We start from the raw sequence: 12,883 nt of genomic DNA, 5'->3' as shown, positions 1-12,883 counted from the left end.
TAAATGACTACAAAAGTTGCTTAGGTAATAAGATTCTCTCTTATCAGTAAAAATGAAAGGGGGATGGACTGCATAGCTCAAAAGATGGGTAATCAGATTACAAAGTCTTTCACTTCTAGGTCACTGGTTCAGCTCTGCCCCCTCTTTAGTACTGATGAAGAACTGTTCCCAGCTGATGGTTTTTCAGTAGTCTTTGTTAACTACATCAGTGCCTCCTGAAGTTAGAATTAGCACATATGTTGGCATGCTCAGTTGAGTATTTTTCTGTAAATGAGATGAAATGACCTCTTTCTGTCTAGAAATAATTCTTTCAGAAAATGATACAAAACATTGATAAGACAGTGTGAATGAAACTTGCTTTGTCATGATTAATTCTATATCTGGTTTTCAAGACTAGAAAGAGCTTTTCTCTGTTATTCTTCTTTAGAAATAGTTTTATAATTGGATATTTAAAATTAAGTATTGAAGTATTAACCATATAATACTATCCATGATTACTCAGAAAAAAGTCCTATTAAGTGGTACTTACTCCCATTCTTATTAAAATGACTTGGTTTTCCACTTTGTTTTGTGTTATATAACATAAGATTATAAAGTTAATGTTTAAACTGGAAGATTTCTAAATGTATCCAGTGTTGCATTCAATATCACTTATATTGTTTGCTTCTTTCACCACCACAGATCAACCTTGGGTTTCCAATTTATCTCCCAGAAAGTTGCAAGCAAATTCTTCACCCTCTAATTCTAACATCTTTGGTATAATTCAAAATTGGTATCAAAAATTAGATGAGAGAAGAGTAATAGATAAAGGAAATAGCAAGAGGACTGACTATAAAATTAATAGTTTAGCAGTGACAGAAAATGAAAATCTTCATTTAGAATGGGACAGAAGCATGTTACTTTGTATGGCAGAGAAAAGAGAGCAAGTATTCCATGGGCCTGACTCAGCTGAAGATGGACATATGATATTCTGGATTTGTATGGAAAATGAGAGCAAAGTTCAGAGGCCAGACTCACAAGAGATAGAGATTGATCAAGACAGAGCAGAATATAATAATTGGAAGACTAAGTGATACTGGAAAGTACACCTGAGAGAATATAATTGTAATAAAATATATTTATTTCTTATGTTAAAACTTACTGATGTAATTTTATAACAAGTGCTTAAACACTAACAAACAGGTAGTATGGACTGGATGACTAAATTGGAATAACCAAAACATAGTAAGAAGATCGTGTAACACAGTATTCAGACTGTCAAAACAGCTTGAAATAGATCATTGCTGTACAAGTAGTCCTTGGTTAACAACAGTAATTGGGACCAGAATTTCCATTGCTAAGCAATGTGGTTGTGAAACACGATGCCATGTGACTGTATCGCTTAGCGACAGCAATCCCAGCACTCCCCATTGCTGTTGTTAACCTAATCCCACCGGTCGTTAGGCAAGGACCCACCCCAATCCAAGCCATTCCTCCCAGTCCCAAGCCTCAGTAACGTAAGGGACTGCCTCTTCTTCAACTCCCCCCACCCACCTATCTCCCCCACATCTCTGCCCTTTTGGCCTCCCTGCAATCTGCCGCCTCTGCCGGCCCTGCTGCCATGTGCTCCGCTGGCCCTGCCACTATATTTACCATATTGCAACAATAACTGTTCTATTCCAGCAACACTTCTAACCACAGTTCCTGTTTCTTGTTTCCTGCTGTTCACCTTGCCCCATGATACATTTGGGGTTACCTTTAGCAAACTTAATTTTGCAATGCTCTACCAGCTTCTTTCATATATATGCTTCTAATTTCTATCATTTTATTATTTCTGTAAGCAGTCTTATGGGGAGTGTTAGCAATTTGTGGGGTATCTTATTCTTGTTCATCACCTAGGCTCCACTGGCCCTGCAGCCCCCAGCTGACCTTCACCATTTTCTTCCTTCCACTGCTGATGAGGCATGCCCAGCCTGGCCCTTCATGAGGCAGCTGCTGGCCAGTCCAGTCCTTCTTCCTGAGGTTGCATGCAGCCTTCTTACAAGACTTTGAAGCCTTCCAAAGCCTTGCAAGGCTGCATGTGATTTGGAGAAGGTGGCAGGGCCACCGGAGCCCAGGGCGGCAGAGGTGGTGGAATGCAGAGTGGCCAGATGGGGGAGATAGGTGGGTGGGCTGTCAAGTGCCCAAATTTTGATCACATGACCACGGGGGCTGCCCAGTCCCCAAGCTGTAACCTTGGGGACTGGGCATAACTATCATTTGTTCAGTCCCGCTGTAACTTCAAACAGTTGCTGGATGAATGGTGGTTAAGCAAGGACTACCTGTACATTTAAAACCAAGGTGCAGCGAGGTATGTCTTCCTTCTACCTCAGGTTTAATCATAGGGTGTTCCTGGAACAGAACTGAACCTGCTTTAAACCAACTCCACCTAATGAAAAAGTTTGGAATCCTTTTTGTCTCATACTTATTTTATAATCTCAAGGCAGGCCCATTGTAATGCATTCTATTTGAAGCAGTTATTGTAGCCACTTTATGGTATCTGTACCAATTCTTTATTATCTTCCAAGCACACAACAGGGTGCTGATCAGGATTGTGTATTCCCTTTACATTCCGCCATACCTGAACAATTGTTTGCATAGTGCCTATGCCATAACATTTTATTCAATCCTTGGATGAAGCTACTGCTATTGGCTCCATTGCTAGATCTGGAGCAGGCCTACAACATCAGGAAACTTTTGGACTTGACTGGTTAAGTTTCACCTTTGGTCCTTAACTGTAATTTTTCTGTTTCCTTCCTTTGCTTTTCTCACTGCAACAAGTTATCCTTTCTTTTGTTCTTCTATTTCTTCCCTTCTTTTGCCTAATTTACTTTCTCTGCCTGTTTATGTATTCTTGTTGCTTTGCCCTATTTTCATTATTGCTCTTGTCAATATTTAAGTCTCCAGTATCTTCAAGCCTTCCTATTAGAAATGTCTACAGATATGTTAGAGAGCCAGTTTGGTGTAGGGGTTAAGGCATCAGACTAGAAACTGGGAGACTGAGTTCTAGTCCTGCCTAGGCACAAAGCCAGCTGGTGACCTTGGGCCAGTCACTTTCTCTCAGCCCTAGGAAGGAGGCAGTGGCAAACCACTTCTGAAAAATCTTGCCAAGAAAACTGCAGGGACTTGTCCAGGCAGTCTCCAAAAATCAGACACAATTGAATGGATTAAAAAAAAAACACCAGATACTTAACCTGCAATATTTTTCCATTCAGAAGCAATGCCTGTTCAGGTGCCTTTGTTCTTTATCTCTGATCTTAAGATTTTATTAGGATTCAGCTGTATGCAGCAAGTACCATTTAGAGCTCTTCATATGCACATTACATAAGCCCTCTCAGGCACTGTATTAGTGTATTTAATCCAACTCAGGAGGATCAATGATGAGTTCCTTTTCTAGTCATGTTGGTGATGTAAGTGAATTGACAGTCTCCATTCCTGGGGTGGGTAAGCTGCTTGCAGCAGGGAGCCTAGTGTTATACTCATTCTCCCCATCAGTTTTACAACTGCTCCCTGTATCTTCACCAAATATATAGTAATATCAGTTTCCATCTTCATCTTTATGGAATTCATATATACCCATATTTATTATTGACTTCTTGTGGCCCCATCCCAGTCACTGTAGAGTTATAACAAATTTATTCTCCATTTTATGAATACTTTTGGTCTTTGTATCAGTCACAGGAAACTCCATCTTCAGCTATCTTTTAAGCATTGCTTAAACTTTGCCTCACTTCTGAAACTTTGTCAAGTTCAAATAGTTAGAAGAGATTTCTGTTTCTGTATATGTCGAGAAGTCTCTTCTGGCTCTTGGAACTGCTAGATAAAACTTTGAGCCAGATGCAGATCACACTCATCTTGCACATCCCTATTGTACATCTGTAGTACAGCTGTTGTACCTGACATATTGAAGGTTTCCTTGGTGCAGAGACATTTCTGAAGGCAAATTCTGAGGGCAGCTCTGCCATGCACATTGTTGACCTCTGATAGAGAGACAACAAGAGCTCTGGACAAGATTACTTCCAAGTCTTTTTCCTACCTTGCAGTTCTTGTCTTGAGCAACAGTGGAGAAAAAGAATGAATGTGGCTGAACACAGTGGCATACCCATATTCAGGAGTATTCCAGGATAATAAAAACAGTAAAGGATGGTCACTTCTTTATGCTTATGTATAGAGCAGCTCATGTTCAAGTTATCTGTTCCCTGCTAGAGAGAGAAGTGTGTGAATATCCTCCTGCAGCACACTGACAGGTTTACAAAGTTCTTTGCAGATAAAATTGCTTGCATTCAGTCAGATAGCTAATGCATAGACAGGGAATAGCAAGCAGAGTTGGTAATAACATCCAAGATTATACTGGATTCTTTTGAACTTGTGGAAACTGAAGAAGTGTCATGCCTTGAGTAGACAGCCTCCAAGGATTTGGGATTGGAGGCACTGTTCTACAGCAGTTCTGCTCCTTCCATACCAATAAATCAAGTAGGTGTACACGGGATAGGAATGGTCAAGCCCTTGGTTACTCCACAATGGGGTGTCACAGTTCTCAGCTGACTCCCTCATGCTATTCAATACCTACATGAAGCCACTGGAAGATGCCATCCATCAGTTTAACATGAAATATCATCAATATTTAGGTAATACCTAATTGTACATTGCCATCCCAGATTGATCTGAGGATGTTGTGGAAGTCCTATCTATTGCCTAGATATAGTGACGATCTGGATCAGTCAACAAACTCAGATTAAATCCTTGCAATCCCTGCAAGATAGAATTGCTGTTTATTGGTGATAGAGCTGGCTGCATTCCAGTTCCAGTTTTAAGTTTAGATGGACTCTCCCTAAAGAAGTAGGTCTGTGGAATGGGGTACTCCTGGCTGCTGCTAGAAGAGCATGTGAACTCCTTGGTCATAGGGCCTTGGCCTAACTTTGACTGGTGAGCCAGTTGGAGACCCTTCAGAATGAGCAGCCCTGACAGTGATGATTCATGCTCTTGTTACCTTGCACTTGAACTACTCTAACTCTACATGGGGCTGGCTTAAAGATGACATCATGTGTCATGGGTTTTTAGCTCAATTTTGTATCATTCTTTAGTGAAGGCTCCTCTACACCATCAGCCCATTTTTTTCCCCTGAAATCTTTCACTTTCAACTATACTTTTAAAACTTTAATCAGTGTCTCTATTACATATATTACCTAGCAGAATTCTTGAAGTCACAGTAGAGAGATGCCTCATGGAACATCACAAGCCACTGTAGTGTAGGTGTTAGTCTAGGTCTTCTAGGATCCAGGTTCTAGATCCTTCTGGAGCACAGGAAATCACTTCCTATTCTGAAATATTTTCTTTTGGAAAACGACAAACAGGCCTGGAACAGCCATGGAAGCTACCTGGGTGACTTTGAGCAGGTTCTTCTTTCTCAGCCTAATTTATCTCACAGGGCTGTTTGGGACCAAATTTATTTATTTATTTATTCAATTTGTGTAGCTATTCATCTCAAAGGGTTATATATGCTGACTTGAGCTCCTGGAGGAAATATAGAATATAAATTTAATAAATTAAATATACTTGTTCTGTAGCATAATAAAAAACACAAATTGTTTAAGAAATGCCATTACATAATCTTTTTATGTGTTTGCATTCATAAGACTGTGAATGGTTTAGGTTTATTTTCCTATTTTTTGCCATCCTTAAATCAAAAATTTTATGCATGTAGCTTATGAAATATTTTAAAATCTGTATATTAAAAAGAAGAAAAGTAAGATAATATAATAAAATTAATCATACAAATAATTTAAATATACAGAGCATACAAAATTTAAAAATGGCTGTATTAATGTATAATCTCAAATCAGGATTTCAAACTATGACTTACAGAACAAGCCATAAGATAATAGATAATAAATGATGTTTGGAATCATACATTAGGCTAAATCAAAAATCATATTATGATTTAAAACAAAGTGTGAACCCAACCTATACGTTATATAACTTAAACAACTGAAATAGATGCTAAGACAGCGGAAATGATAACAGCAAAAATAAGATTAATTAAAAGCTTAATGGTGACATGAATGGAATACTAAAATTCTTCACAAAGAGGAACTATATGATCAGTATGTCAATATACCTTCCCTTTTTAATATATTTGCTTCTTTTAGTTTACATAAAAGACAAATAGTAATAAGTTCATATAAAATGAGGAATATGTTAATTTAATCAAATACATTATAGAAGACTAAAATATAAATTATATATATACATACTCTGTTTTTGCAGGTTTTTATTTAATAACTTGCAGTTTGATCAATATACTGTATGTTGCATAGATGCATATTATATCTCATAAATGATCTGTAAAAGAAGAGTATAGAGCTGTACACCCACCAAATTTTACGCTATGTTTTCAATGTCAGTTATTATTTGAAATATTTGAAATACAAATTAAAAGTGTGTTTAGTAACCCATACGGCTGTGTCTTACAAGAAATGAGCAGTATCATTTATTTATTGGTCGTGCAAACAAAGGAATACTTGGAAATGTTTTTCTGGAAGTAAATCTAGAATGTAAAGTAGCTTGCAATTTTCAAAACACAGACTGCTTCTGAAGCAGCCCTTCTGGAACACTGGAAATCACTTCCTATTCTGAAATATTTTGTTTTGGAAAATGACAGACCTGCCCATGGAACAGCCAAATTCCCATATACAAAGAGAAAAATGGTATGTTCTAGGGAAAGCTAGAATACTTCATGCCTAGAACACAGAGTTTTAACATATCACTACCTGAAAGCTCTTGGGCCTAAAGCAGTTTGTGCCTTTCATTCAAATACTGGCTATGGCATGATTGTCTGATTACAAGTAACATTTATAATATCTTATACTTTGCTTCTGTGTCCAAGGAGAAAGAGAGAGAGAGAGAGAGAGAGAGCCAGTGGGTCAGTGGCATGGAAGTCTGCAATAGAACTCTGTAAGCCTTAATCATCCTCATCGTCACACTGATATCAGTGAGTCACAAGTAGCATATAGAGCAGATGAACGTTTTTGGATCTGCTGTCTTGAAGCAGGGTGAAAGATTATCCCTACAGAATAAATACAGAAATGCTCATGCATCCCCATTTACAAGAACATTCTATAAGAATTTGAGAAGAGTTCTGCTGGATCAGGTCAAGAGTTAGCTACTCCACCATTCTGTCTCAGATAGTGACCAACAAATGCATTTGGGAGCCTCAGAAGGATGCTTAAGAGGACAGTAGACTTCTTCACAATTGCTATTCCTCAGCTGACTGTGATTTAGGGGATAGTATAACAGTAGCCCTTAATAACCTTGTTTTCCATGGATTCATTTGGCCCACTTTTAGATCCTTTTAAATTGATAGTGCGTTTGTGTGTGTGTACCTACAAGTCACTGTTGACTCCTGGCAACTGCCTAGACAAGTCCTTGCAGTTTTATTGGCAAGATTTCGGAAGTGGTTTGCCATGGCCCCCTTCCTAGGGCTGACAGAGAGTGACTGGCCAAGGGTCACCCAGCTGGCTTCATGACTAAGGAGGGACTAGAACTCACAGTCTTCCAGTTTCTAGCCTGGTGCCTTAATCACTACACCAAACAGGTTTGTTTTTAAAATTGATAGACGTAACTGAAATCTAGCTCCACTGAATCCCTACAAAAATTTGTAAATCTCTGTATGTCCTCTTATTTGCACAGCCTCCCATGTTCATTGTCAAACTTACTGTATTTTTATCTTTTTTCTATCTGTGTAAGTGTGGTTCTCTTTTTATAACTTTTAATTATGTATTTATGGTTTTAATTTGATGTAAACCGCCCAGAGTTCCCCATTGTGGGGAGATGGGCGGGGACAAGTCTACTAAATAAATAAATAAATTTTCAAAGTCCATAGGCTATAATCCTGTTATTTGTTTCAAAGTGTGTCAACCTTCAAATTACATACATATAACATACTCTCAAATTTTCAGCTATGCCCAACAGCTCAAAAATATTATCAGCTTTTGCTGTAATCCCACAGCTACTGTAATCTCAACCCATTTTCTCTGGTCGTGAAACTTAGAAATGTACTTAAAAATCAGTGTACAGCTGAGTTAATAAGCTGAAGGTTATAAAATAATAACTATAACTTTACTTAGTAGGAGTATTTCCTTTTTTTATCTTCAGAAATGTACAAAATGTTAGCTTCTACTAAGAAAAAGTAAAGAATAAGAAAACTTGGTTGTCAAATTAAGTCATTAAAAACATTGGACAGAAGGATATCTAAATTATAGTGCATATATGATTTTGTCTACACCAAAAAAACCAGTTTGTAAACCATTAGTGTTTAAGTAATAGAAGTTTTGCCTTCCATCCTGCATAATTTGTGTGCAACATAATCTCCAACATAATCTCCAGTACAGGAGTTTTCCAAAGTCTCCAGGCTGATAAATATTTAAAACAGAATGCTGGGTTAGAAAGACATTTTATCTACTCCAGTTCTTAAACTATTGGTTAAAAACTGTGGTTATATTTGTGATTATGATGCTAATACATTCTGTTTCTTAGTTTGACTGGATCAACAGCTAGTAATCCAGTACAATTATTACACAGAATTATTATATGACTCATGTATTACCATATAATGAGGAAGCACAAATAAAAATAAAACCCACAGATGTCTGCTCTTAAATTAGGTGGTTACCACAAACAGTGTTTTTTGCAACCCAGAAATGGAACTTGGAAAAAGTTGTTCTTGAATAATTTTCACTTTTACTATAATATTTCGGCTTTTAAGGTAACTTGTGGGTCGGTAAAAGCAGTTCACTGACTTTTTACGTTAGATGTTTTTTCACTTTTTAATAAATATTTGGATTTGTATTTTCCACAGATGATTCAGCGAGAAACAGAAATAAAAAATAAAGTTACTGCAGTGGCACTGACAGATTCAGTTCATAATGTGTGGCATCAAGAAGCGGATAAAATTATTCGAGAGTGGATGCGAGAGGTGAGGCTGTGTTCTGATATCTAACTCCAAAAGCTGGCTGACTATATCATCACTATTATCAGCAGCAGCATCTCTTCCTCCTGTTTTTCCAATTTTGCTTTATGGGAACATGAATGCATTTGTACATAACGACTCTTACAAAGAGACTACGAACTTTATTCAATGCATCCAGCAGGGCTTAAATTTTTCATACAAACTCCAGATGATAGTTAAAATCCAATTCTGATCATCCATAGAGTTTCTCTAAACATTATATCTAGGGTACATATGCATACATGAATGCATACTTACCATCATGCTGTTTCCTTTTGAGTCAAAATTACATCATAAGGAAAGAAGAGGAAATCTAACTTAAGTCTAGTTTATACTAGCATTTCTACCTTTCTAACACTGCAAACCATCCTTGTACCCATCACATCTGTTCAGCAATTCACACACTGGTTTTCTTCTTTAAATTTCTCACTGTATTTCTGAGGATCTCATCACCTTCATCCAACCACAATTTTCATAGTCTTCACCTTCTTCTTGAACCAACTCACTATTCCTTCATGTGCAAGTTTTGTGAGTTGATTCTCATTCATTCTCCCTGTATCACCAAACCACTTCAACATACTTCTTTCGTACAGATCACTAACTTTATAGTTCATTGTTTTGCTATTATTAGTCTACTTCTTTGGTATATTGTTTGCTGTTTTAATCTTATTGGATAAAGGGCATATAAGCCACTAAGTGTCTTTTGGGATTGGGATGGCATATTTTGACAAACAAATAAACATAAATTCATTTGGGAATTAGTTGAGATAAACTTAAAAAAAACATGCCTTTCTAATTCTTAAGTATGGAAATGCTACTCTGAAAATGGAGCTAATTAGAAATGTAATATTACTAACTTTTTAAATAACTCTTTTCTTTATATTTGAAATAAATAAGTAACCTACCAGTAGTAAAGTTTTCTCTATTTCTTTATCTTTCCTTTGGCAGTTGAATACACAGTAATATTCTAAGAGTGGAATGAATCGTAATCTTCCTTCTGTGAATGGAACTCACTTCATATCCACAAACCAGGATATTTCCTCTCACCCTTACCAAGGGTCCTGCAAAATTCTGAAGACTGGGCACTTGGGAATGGTGGAAACCAAAAAGTGTCCAGCAGGGCATTGGTAGAAATTGCCACGCCTTACTTAAATGGTGAAGTAATTTAGGATCCAAGCAAATGTCAGCAAAACAATTTTGACCAGGACTATTGGGAGTGAAGAATCATTTGGAATATAAGACTGACAATTCTGATATACATAAAAATACTCAAGTTGAAAAGCTTACTCAGAAAAAAAAATATTATATTACCAAAACTCAGGACATTGAATATATACAATCAGGACAAAAACATCACAATTTACATCTCTCATTTTAAACCTAATAACTAATTGTTATTGAGATACATTTAAATATGACAAGTTCATTACCTGTGATTTTAGTTTCAGAAACTAGTGAATTAAAATATTGGTACTCTTATTAAAGAATCTCATATAAACAGTAGTGTTTTACTAAATGAATTTTAGATGTGTTTCTAAAACTACATCATGCCACCTGGGTATATTTTTACTATGCTGGGTTTAGATTGAGAGATTGAATAATAATTCTTTTTTTTTTTCTCAGTTGCCTTGTATGTGCAGTGGTAATTGCTGCTACTGAAAGAATGAATAGTTAACAATAGCAATTTTTCATTGCATCTATCTACCTTTATCACAGGGTACATGTTTTATTGCCAGTAGAAGTCATATTTTTAAAATTTTGTTAGACACTGTGATGACTGATAAAACAAATTTTCCATTTTCATATCTTCAGTCTGCATTTGAGATGCTTAATTCTTACAGCCAATGGCCCATTGTATACAGTATAAAGTAAGTTAATTGTGTTGAAATCTTCTGTATTCTCTTAAATTCTCTGATGTAATGTTATATCAGTAGAAATATTAATTTTATCTATTTCAAACATATAATATCTCATAAAAATTCCAGTGCCACTTTCAGGTGTTAATTAAAATCTGCTCTGCAAATGTGCATTTTAAAGTCTTTATGAAATACAGAAACATTACCATCACACCATTAGGTAAAAAGATAACAAATACACTAGCCAGTTATACTTTTAAATGTTTTCCTGTTTTTCTTGCACACAGTTCATAGTTTTACTGATCTAGTGTTTCTTACAAAAAACTGCAATGCTTTGTGAATAGTTTCTAATCTCACACAGCAACTCTTCTTTATGTTCTTCCTCTTCTCCCTGGTCCCAGAACAGTAGGGTTGCCTTAACAAATCTTTTCAAAAGCCATTGCTCTGACTTTATTGGTGGGGACTGGAGCTTTTGAAATTCTCTCCTCACTGAAACACAGCTGACATCTTCTTCCAGATAGAATGAATTAAGGAACTACAATAAGACACTTGATCTACCAGTCAAGGATCTTTCCATAGTGAGGATGGATTCCGTGGTGCACAACTAGGGTAGCAAACATTTAAAAATATACAATACATGCTTCTTTAGCAGAAGGACAATCAGCCATTATTTATTTGGGATGCATGTATAAAATGGTTCTTTCTTGTTCCTCGCATTTTAATATAGGTATTTAATTGTTGAAAAGTGAAATCAAATATCTTCATATTTTAACAAAAGCTGGGTAGATTATTTTATTTGACAATCACTATTTATGAAAAGTAAATTGTAGTAGTTTTGAAGAGACTCTATGAATATTTAAATTTCTGAAGTTGAAAAATAAAAGAGGACTTAATTAGGAAACAAGTAATTAATAGATAATTAGCAAGAAATTGCGTTATATTTCATTCTGGTTTATTAATCATAATATGATTCATATTTTATTTTCTGTAATCTATTTCACTTTTCTCTCTTATATTCTATGTAGGACAACTTGTGTGAGTCAGTTCAATTTTAATAAGGTTTTAACCATGATTAACCATACTAATTTTAAATAATGTACAGAAATAGATAGATATCCAATTAAGATTTATTATCTGAACTAATGCATCTGTTTTAGTTTTAGTGACAAACATAAACTTGTGCCAGGCAACCATTTAGTTTCATCCTTTCCGATTTTCATTAATTGATTGTTTCATTCTTCAACAGTTCTTAATTTTTAGGATTTTTTTTTCTTAACATTTGGTTAGAATCTACCTTCACATAAATTAAATACATTATCCTTCTTTAATGCTGGTCTTGGCTTGGCACCCTTTAAGATATTTGAAGCATGCTAGACCCCCCTCAGTATTCCTTTTCAAGGATAAAGCATTTCTAGTTCTTTTTATCTCTTTTGATACCACTTAACGTGCAGTGGTCAGACCATGCTTCTTTCTACCTGTTTGAATTTATATACCTTCTCCTAATAGTGTGATGTCCCAAAATGGACACTTGAGTAAGGTCTGTCCAATATAGAATAATATGAAGTAATTATTCCCCATGATTTAGATGTTACTCAACTGAGTTGTGTTTCCAATTAATTCCATGTATAATATCTTAAATCCTTGAGGAAGATTTGGCCAATCATCTGAGACAGCTGATTTGGAGAGTTATGAAAAGGCATCAAGTTGTCAGATAGTTGTTGTGATTGTGATGCTACTGCTATGGTAATTTCATTACCTGGGAGGAAGAGAGATTTGTGCACTTAATTGCCTCAGATGTTCACATAATTTGAGTGTACAGCCTTTCAGAGCAAAAGGTCTTAATTTGGCCCTGAACAAGGTTCATACATGGATATAATAATGCTTATAGCTACTTCTACTCTGGGTATGAGCTCGAGCCTCAGCATACAAAGTCCAGTTATTGTTTTGTCCTGGCATGAGAATCTCTGATTAAGATTCTACAATGTGGTTAAAAAGACTATGG

General features: G+C 36.0%; 1 protein-coding gene across 5 annotated transcripts in view; it reads left to right on the top strand.

The window, feature by feature from the left end:
- ARB2A (ARB2 cotranscriptional regulator A) overlaps window positions 1-12,883 on the top strand; it is a 278,187-nt gene that overhangs the window by 175,389 nt on the left and 89,915 nt on the right. For all 5 annotated transcript variants that reach the window (XM_088130004.1, XM_088130005.1, XM_088130002.1 and 2 more), the window contains one exon: window positions 8,876-8,992. In XM_088130004.1, coding sequence (XP_087986130.1) covers window positions 8,876-8,992 — 117 coding nt within the window. The remainder of the gene's footprint in view (window positions 1-8,875; window positions 8,993-12,883) is intronic.

The sequence above is a fragment of the Python bivittatus genome, unplaced genomic scaffold (genome assembly GCF_059951505.1).
Source record: "Python bivittatus isolate LINGU-HERP-01145 unplaced genomic scaffold, Pbiv_v1 ctg000850_np1212, whole genome shotgun sequence".
Lineage (NCBI taxonomy): Eukaryota > Metazoa > Chordata > Lepidosauria > Squamata > Pythonidae > Python > Python bivittatus.
Note: the sequence above shows the minus strand (reverse complement) of the source record. Positions and strands in the feature narration are given on the sequence as shown.